Source organism: Panthera uncia (assembly GCF_023721935.1).
Source record: "Panthera uncia isolate 11264 chromosome B2 unlocalized genomic scaffold, Puncia_PCG_1.0 HiC_scaffold_24, whole genome shotgun sequence".
Lineage (NCBI taxonomy): Eukaryota > Metazoa > Chordata > Mammalia > Carnivora > Felidae > Panthera > Panthera uncia.
The window spans coordinates 36676662-36686093 of NW_026057580.1; the positions used below are offsets into that span (position 1 = coordinate 36676662).

At 37.6% G+C, this 9432-nt stretch overlaps 1 protein-coding gene across 1 annotated transcript in view; it reads left to right on the forward strand.

Moving 5' to 3' along the window:
* Nucleotides 1-9176, forward strand: part of CD109 (CD109 molecule) — a 161706-nt gene extending 152530 nt beyond the window's left edge. The window contains exons 34-37 of the mRNA XM_049653909.1: nt 1081-1223; nt 4552-4699; nt 6360-6462; nt 8605-9176. Coding sequence (XP_049509866.1) covers nt 1081-1223; nt 4552-4699; nt 6360-6462; nt 8605-8780 — 570 coding nt within the window. The 3' untranslated portion in view covers nt 8781-9176. The remainder of the gene's footprint in view (nt 1-1080; nt 1224-4551; nt 4700-6359; nt 6463-8604) is intronic.
* The last annotated feature ends 256 nt before the right edge of the window (nt 9177-9432 follow it).

The following is a 9432-nucleotide window of genomic DNA, read 5'->3' on the forward strand; positions in this document are numbered from 1 at the left end:
CAGTGCTGACAGTGCAGAGCCTGCTTGAGATTCTCTATCTCTCCCTGTCTCTCTGCTCTTCCCCTGCTCACACACGTGCTCATGCTCCACCCCCCCAAAAGTAAAGAAATAAAATTAAAAAAAATTTGAAGTGTGAAAATCTACAGTGGGTACTAGGTGTTTAGTTCTGAGGGTGTGTGTGTGTGTGTGTGTGTGTGTGTGTGAGATTTAAGTATAAGAAAATACAACATTACATAGCAACAATAAGGCTTATGAATTGTGGTATCAAAAAAGGTGGAAGAGGTACAAAATTGCAATAGGTTCCAATTCAACTTGGCATGAGGCAGGTGTAGGAAATTTTGAGTGTATTCCAGAGCTTCTGATCTTAGGAACTCTTTGGGGAAAAAAATAACAACAAGAACAACAAAAAAAAACAACAACAAAAAACAAAAAACAAAACTTGCCCTTACACTTGCCCAGTGTCCCCACAGTACCTTTCACACTAGTGGTAGGCACAGAGTATTTGCTGAAAAAGACCAAGTTGTCTTGAAATTCATCATTTATTTTATCATCTTTGAAAAATGTTATATGGTCAAAAAGAATGCTGAGTAATTGAACAGGTTTCTGTTCAACCAGGGCTCTTGAATGTTTTATTTTTGATTTATTTTACTGAGAGTTTCTAAGGTTCCCGTTTGTGAAAAATGACACCAGTTGAGCAGCAGAACTTAGGAGTTAGCGGATGCTCTCAAGAGGAGATAGGCAGTAGTATCGCTTCTTTTCCTAAAGGGAATGTTTTACATTCTTTGGGAGGAAAAAAAGCCATATCCATAATATCGTGAAGGTCTATACTTGTTTTGGAGTATTAGCTAACAATTCCCTCAATTTTAAAAATCATTTCTTATAAGCTTTTATAACACTTGTTAATAATAGTACTTTTTTAGCTAGTAAAACTAGCTTTTTCCTTGATTGAAGATTACAGTTCTAGTTGGGTTTATCCCAAAGAGAATCATTACCTGATATTTATAATACATAATGGTGGTAATATATTGCTAATGATTTATTACTAGTTTAGTATTTATGTTAATTTATTATTTATTGCAGCTTAATGTTATTTATAATGTGAAAGATTCGGGTTCCTCCAGAAGACGAAGATCTGTTCAAGACCAAGAAGCCTTTGATTTAGATGTTGCTGTCAGAGACAATAAGGATGATATAAATCACTTGAATTTGAATGTGTGTACAAGGTTGGTATCTGTTTAAGTCCTTTCTCTTAAAAAAATAGATTTGAAGGTTTTATTGTATATATGTAGTTATCTATACCAATATAAGGAGTTACATTTAACAAATATTTTAGTTATGGTTACACTTCCAATTACAAATTAGAAATTCTGTTTAATTCTATTTAAGTATTTTTCAATGTGTCCAAAATTGTTTACAAGTTTTCCTTGTATTCATAACAAATCTGAATAGAAAATGTTAATAAAATGTAGGTCTAATTTAAGAAAACTTTAAATGAACCAATCATGTTTAAACTCTAATATCATTTATTTCTTGGCAGTTAGTAATTTTCTGTCAAATAATTATTCCAGTTTCATATTTAACCTTTAGTGTAATGGTTTTATCCCAAGACTTCATAAGAATATGCAAATTTAATTAAGAGAATGGGGTTTTTAGACACAGTGGAAATCTTCCAGTTTAGAAGGTCCTCACCTTGGATAAATAGGCACTTTTAGCTTCTAGGAGTACTTAATAAGGCGATTCTTAAATTTGTTCTGTATCCAAAGCATCTGAAGATCTTGTCAAAAGGAAAAGGGGTTCCCACTCACAGACTTCACAGATTCAGAGTCTGTGAGCTGCCTTCTTCAGCTTTCTTGGTCATTCTAATGCACACACAAGTTTGAGAGCAAATCCTTTAGAAGGTTCTTGAATCAAGAGACTTTACAGTTTCTTCCTTGTCAGTCCTCTTACCTCTGGATGATTTGATGTAATGTTGGGAGTTACTGTAAAGATGCATTGACATTGAGGAGCTGCTGTTTGCTCTTTTTAAATACCCCATAGTGATCTGGTTGAGCTTAGCTTGTTGTTGGGCTGGAAGTCACTGATGTGGTACTGAGCTGGCAGATGCTCTTCAGAGTCATCTCTGAGTATTTCCCCTGGTGGCCAACCTTTTTAGCCATTTCTTGTTGAATCCAGTCTCCTTCGTTACTGCTACTAGAAACTGAAGAAAATGAAAAATGAAATTCATCTGGAATCACCCCTAAAACACAGAGTTGCCCACGGAAGGGGCATCCAGATTGAACCTGTTATAATCTACAGGCACAAGGCTGATACATTGCAGGCATACTAGTACAGATATACTATCTTTGGGCCTTCATGTTCATGATTTTGGTATAAATGTCACATGTGTTTGCCCCTTTCCTTCCCTTACTGGGCATTTTGGACCAGCAGGAGGGGGATATCAGAATTTCTTCAGTGACTTCCTTTTAGCTAAGAAGAAAGTTATTCCTTGCAAAGCTTGTGATTGGGTTCTTCCCCGGAAGAGCAGCATCAAGTTATTATTATTATTGTAAGTAGTAATAACCTACACTTATCACAAATTTACATGCCAGGCATTATACCAGGCACTTTTACATGCATCTCATTTAATCTTTACAATAACTCTATAAAGCAGGTGGTATTATTAACCCTGCTTTTCTCATTCATTCACTCACCATTTATTCATTCTTCATTCATTCATTCATTCATTCATTCAGTAAATATCATTTGAGTCTCCATTATGTGCCAAACACAGTGTCAGATGTTGGAATATAATGGTGATTTAAAAAAGACACAGGCCCTGTCTTCATGGAATTTACTGTTTGGAGGGGAGACAGAAATTAATAAAAATAAATCTTCTAAGTAAGTTTAAAATTCTGGTTTTGAAATGGGCAAAGCAGCATAGTCTTTGGAGCTGTGAGAGTGATTTTACCTTTTAGGGAGGTCAATTGAAGGAACAGATGAGGAAAATTAGGTGAAACTAAGATTCAGATCATGATGGGGCCTTTTTACTTATAAGAGCTCATGAAAGGATGCAGAATTCCAGATCTTAACCTATCATCAGGAATCAGAGGGACAATAGACTTTGATAGATAGAGGATATCCCTCCCTCCCCACCCCGCCCCGCCTTTTGGGAGAAACTGGAGAAGGGAACTGTTTTCATGTGAAAGTAGGGGTTGGTCTTATAAAAAGGATTTGGATGCTGCTACTAGTCTTCTGAGAAAAATATGATACAAAATACAAATATTTTCAATGAAAATTTTCAGTGGCATTTAATGGAAAGAAAAACTGGTATTTCAGGCACTTGATTCCCATCAGTAGGGCCCAAGCCCTTACTCATCTCAGATAAATTTTTCTGTGTATGGCGTGGTAATTTAACAAGTTCTGTCCTGGGCCAGTAGAAAGACCAGGTCAACCAAGGCACTTTTGATGGTGTGCTGAAAGTCATCGTATTTAAGCAGACTGGCCATTCTTCTCATCTTTAATGTCTGCTCAAATACAAACACCTCTAGCTGCAGTGCACTTATTGGTTTTCAATAGCATCTCTTCTGGCTGCATGCATCGCCCCACAGATGGTTTCACTTGTTTGGGGTCGCTGAGCCAGCTGTCGTCAGCAGTTGTAACTGTATGGCTTTTCCATCAGTCATGTTTGGCAGCCGTCTGTTTGCTGCTCTAAAAAGCAAGATTCTCTACCAGCCCTTCTGGCTTTTGCCATCTGAAAGGACAACAGGAACTCACTTAACAATGATCCTTTCATGTTGGAGACAAACTCCTTTCCATAACCACATTGGGCTCTTTCTGCTCCAAACAAAAGAGCTCTTGCCACCTATTCATTTTAGAAAACTATTTATTTTAAAGGAGACAAAACGTTGTTGGTGCCCGGATCCTTTGATGCTCACATTGTGTACAACAGGATGAGAGAACAATGTAGTGTAACAAAACTTTCCGAGGCTTGTAATTCTCGCCAGGTGGCCAAAGAAAACACAAAATGTGCTCCAAGTATGTGGGAGAACAAAGAGAAGGACTCTCCCTACTGGTCTTCTTTTTCTAAAACCAGATGAAGAGAAGATTGCTTAAGACTTGGCGGTGGTCTACTGTTAAGTGGTCAAGTTTTCAGTTTCTTTTTCAGCTCCTGGCTTTCAGCTAGAAAGCTTAGTGCTGTCAAATTCTGAGAAAATGAAAAATGTAATTCAGTTTGGAATCACCCCTAGAACACAGAGTTGCCCACGGAAAGGGCATCCAGGTTGAACTTGTTATGATCTACAGGCACAAAGCTGATACATGGCAGGCATTTCATGTCAAATGAACACATTTTTAAATTATTATTCCTCATATCGTTGAAAATTACAGAATTTCATACCTGTAAGGAAAGGATTACGGGTTTTACAACTTTCTCTAGTGATTTTTACTTCAACTAAACAGTAAATATTTGGAATAGTGCTTGGCAGTTTTAATTTTTATCTAAAGATAGTTTGCCAACGGCTTTAGGTTTTTCCTAAAGGGTTTTCTTCCTTCCATCCTTTCTCTTTGTTTTAGGTTTTTGGGCCCAGCTAGAAGTGGCATGGCCCTTATGGAAGTGAACCTGCTCAGTGGTTTTACCGTGCCTTCAGATGCAATTCCTCTGAGTGAGACGGTGAAGAAAGTGGAACACGATCATGGAAAACTCAACCTATATTTAGATTCTGTAAGTAGTAAAATGCAAGTTTTGTATAGGCGACAAGCCTGCCATGTATTGTGTTTGAAAGTCTGCCTTGCTCTGTGCGTGGTTCCTTTGTCATTATTTGAGCTTTCTGTGTCCCCGAATGACTCTGACATGGCAACCACATATTTGTCTCCACTCAACAGGCATCACTATGAAATCGATTTAAAGTGAATACTGTTACTGACGAGCCTGATGAAAAGTCTTTCTAGCTAAATCATTATTTCATGCCACATGTAAACTTTGTAGAAATTGTCACATTGTAATTTCAAAAATTCAGTCCTGATCCCAATTTGAGAACCCCTCTGCCTCAGGGAATTGCTAAAATTATCAGTTTCAGTGCTGATGATGAAAGCTTTAATTATGAGTTTTAAAATGCTTTCATGAAGCTTTTAATAAATCCCAAAGGGATTAACATTCCTGCATCGAATATATACATGCTTACATCCTAGAAGAATATTCTCAGAGGTTTGATCTTAACGCAAATTATTATATAATTTTCATATACTCTTCTCATTGTTGTATGAAAATTACTGATCCAAGAATAAGGTGTATAAGATATGTGAGAGAAATGTAAGGATTCAAGAATGTATTTGTATTCAAAACTGCTGGCATGTAATTTATTCTTTTCTTGTAACATCTACATGAAACTCAGGTTGAAAGGCAATTGAGTTTAAGTATTCTTATGATATCATGTTTTGAGGAGGGAATACCTACCTGCATCTCTTCTTCCAGTTTTGCCAAGTATGAATCAGTAATACATTGCTTTGGCAATAGATATACACATTAAAAAAGCTAGTTCTCATTTGTTCATAAACAACTTCGTGAACAACTCTGGTTAAAACCCTGTTAAAACTCATCCAAAGTCTCTAGCTTCTTTTTCTGTTTAGGGATTTTCATATCTTACCTCCTGTTTGAAAAGCATGGCTTGATTTGGGACGTGAAAAATAAGTTTAAGGTTTTCATTTAATAACGTAATTGATTTTGGTGTTTGTCTCATATCTGTGATGTACTTGTTTAATGGTTATCTTAATTTGAGTGTCCGGTATGTTCTGACTGATTAATTGACTTTTCTATTGGCACGTAATGGAATATTTGAAGGAACTTATCAATTTCAGATTCCTTTAATGATATTGGTTGCCAAATTGGCATAAACTGCCCCTCCAGGAGACAAGGAGTTGGCCTTTTGTATGACATGTCAGTTTTTGGTTGTGGGGTGCACAACCCCCACCTGCAGTTACCTCACTTACTGGTGAGGTTGCTCCCCTGAGCTGAGGGCAATTCTTCAGAGAAGGGGGCTGCTGTGATCCATTAGCAGTAACCTAGGGGGTGTGTTGCCTAGACGGGGATTGGGTGAGGCACCAGGGCCCAGGAGCATGCATCCTTGGATTTACTGCTTAACCCCTCTGATTCTCAGTATCCCTTTTGGTGAAATGGAAATGTGAACAATACCTATCTTGTAAGAATTGTTTCATGAGTTAAATGAGGTAATTTATGTAAAGTGCTTATTACCATAGTACTTGGCACCCAGAAATCCTCTCTAAATGTTAGTTTCTGTTTCTTAAGATGATAAGAAAAAGAAGTGTCTTGCTTTGTCACGAACACATAGTCTGTCACCCCCTTAAGAGTCTTTTGTATTTTCAAGGTAAATGAAACCCAGTTTTGTGTTGATATTCCTGCTGTGAGAAACTTTAAAGTTTCAAATACACAAGATGCTTTGGTGTCCATAGTGGATTACTATGAACCAAGTAAGTGTGTTTTAGATTTCCTAATATTTTAGAAGGGAAGCAAGCATTCATTCACGTATTCATGCGTTTATTTGAAGTGGCCACCTATTTTGTGTGTGTGGGGGGGTGGTTGTTGGGGAGAGTGTGGGAGGTGGAGTGCGGGAGGTGAGTTTTCCATTTAAATGAAGACAACTGATAGTTTACAAAAGTCACATGATCCCGTTTAGCCAATGAATATTAAAAAGTGATGTTTTTGCTCATAATTTTAGGTGTTTCCTCATGTTCTAGGTTTTAACTCACAATTACAAAATTTACAAAGAAAAACTGAAATAACCAAGAGCCCAGTTATGTGTGGTTTCCAAGGTTTTGCTTCTGTTCCGAGCATCCCTTTCATCTGTTTCCTGTTTTAAAATGGGATTTCTTCAGGAGAGAACATGAGCCTCCTTTGCAATATAAAATCCTGGGATGGGTTTAGCTGTTTCTTCATTGAGGAAGTCTGTTGTTTTGCTAACATTTATACTAATATTATATCAGATTTTTTTAGCATATCAAGAAAAATATAGTCTATTTGGAAAATAACTTGAGCTTCTTTGGTTTTACCGGTAAGTCGTTACTTTAGAAAATGTTGAAGATGTAGGATGTGAAAGTAGAGATCTGGTTTGTAGGTCACCCGGGTTAGTTAGGGCTACTCTACACCCAGTCACAGAGTGACGTTTTGTGACTGTGTGATCTCTGTGATTGCAATAAGTCTTATTCTGAGTGAGCCCTCCTGATGGCTCAGAATCCTTAGAACGCATGAGATTTGTGGACATTTTCACGTGTTAAGTACTTGTAGATAATTACACTCTAACGTCAAATGAACTTGTTCACATCATTAGTAGTGTTCAGTGGAGTATCATTGAAGACTACGGTTAAGAACACGAGTTCTTTTTCCTTCTAAGTCGACAAGCCGGTTCTTCTCATCTTTCACCCCCTGGTAGAGTTGGGGAAGAGCGTTTGCCTAGGTTCTTGTGGGACATTCTGGGGAGACACTGATGGCAGTACTTCTTTTCTGGTGGAAAGGTGGGATCCACTGCTGAGATTCAATGGTTGTGCCTAGTTACCCAACTTTGTAATTTAAAGTCGTTGCAAAATTCTCCAATGGATGTTTCTTCAGTGAATGGAGAATATTTCAAACATTTAAGAAACAAAAAACATTCGGTCTACATACAGTTTTTTGTGAAAGGCAACTTATTTATGAGGGTGACATTCTCAAGTGAAAATATGGGAAAGGTCAGAAATAATAGAAATGTACCATCCCATTTTTGAAGAACCTAAAATTAAAAATATACAATATTAAAAACATTAAAAATGTAACAGTATTAAAAAATCATGAATAAATTTAAAAATGGAACGTGGTTTTAAAAATGATAAAAATAAAAATCATTTATGTTGTATAGTAAGTTTACTTTAGTGCTGTAGGAACTTTAGTTTTTTTCTGTTAATATTAGCTTGTACTATAAACTTTACCCAAGTTGAAGAGTTTCTAGATACTATATGCTCAATGTTTTATTTATTTATTTTCAAATGTTATTTTTAAGTAATCTCTACACCCAATGTGGGGCTTAACCTCACAACTCTGAGATCAAGAGTCGCATGCTCTACTGACTGAGCCAGCCAGGCGCCCCTAAGGTCAACATTTTAAAACATTGAAATGCATTACCTAGGCAGCCTTCTCTTCATCTGTTTGTGTTTTTCAGTGAAGCCCACGGTAAATCTCTTTTCAGTAGTCCTAATGATTAGAGCTTCGCTTGAATGCATAGAAAATGACACCCTAAAATAAACTCTCCTGGAGGTTAAACAATTCTCAGTTTAAAGTCTTTCCTGTTCCAGTAAGAGAGTCAAGTGTACTTGGGATCATGACGTGCAGCTGCAGTCTGTTTTCTGTCTCCCTGCTGGCCAGCTGCTGGTGGTGGACACAGTGCACGGAAGGCATTGTTTCTCTCTTGGATTTGGTTAGCAGTTTGGGCCCCTCCTTAGCATTTCAGTTGTTTCTTCTAAAGAAAATAAAATTATGCGAAGAATGGAAAACTCAGGACAGTGTATCGAAGTGCTCTTAAGTTTTGGCAGAGTAAATGTTTCTAAACAAGGGATCTGTGTAAACTGATGTCTGCCTCTGCACAGGGAGACGAGCGGTGAGGAGTTACAACTCCGAAGCGAAGCTGTCTTCCTGTGACCTCTGTGGGGACATTCGCGGATGCGGTCCTTGTGAGAGCGGAGCTGCGGCCTCCCTTTGTCGCCCTTCAGAAATGTTTGTGCTCTGTCTCACGCTTCTGTTTTCTTTGCACCAGTGGCTGTGATTTGTTCTTTAAGGACTCCATGTAACATTGACATTTCCAATCACATGATTGTCTTGTTTTCGTGATCAAGTATTACTTCTGACTATTTTTGAAAAATAATTTTTTATTTTTATGGGGTTGGGAGGGGATGGTGCACAGTAGGTCCTAGTATGTATAGCTGCACAGACGTCTTCATTTGACTTCTGTGTAGAACAAAAAATCAGAGTTATTGCAGTTGTATGTCTTTATTTCCCCCTCTTAAAAGTAGTTAAGGAGTTTTTCATGGAGGTGTTGTCTTCTCCAGAATAAATGTGTTATTTTAGATTATTCTTTTTATTTTCTAGAGGAAATGCTAGGTTCTTAAGCATTATTGTACACCAGTGTTGGCTTTTGCATTAAAGACAGATGTCTGGGAACTGGGAGGAGCTTTCTCTGTTCCCGTCCAGCATCCACTCTACCCTCTGCCCACTCCACCCCCAGTGGTCCCGGTATACCCTTTTTGATTGGATATCACTTCTTTCTTTTTAAAATATAGGGGGGGCAGAATTTTTCTTTTTAAGAAAAGTTAAGGTTTTCACTCCAGTTGTAATCTCATCCCCCAACCTTTACCCTTCCTTTTTTTCTTCTGGAGAGGAGAGAGAGAATGTGTTTTCCTGTGCTTTGCAGTCTGGTT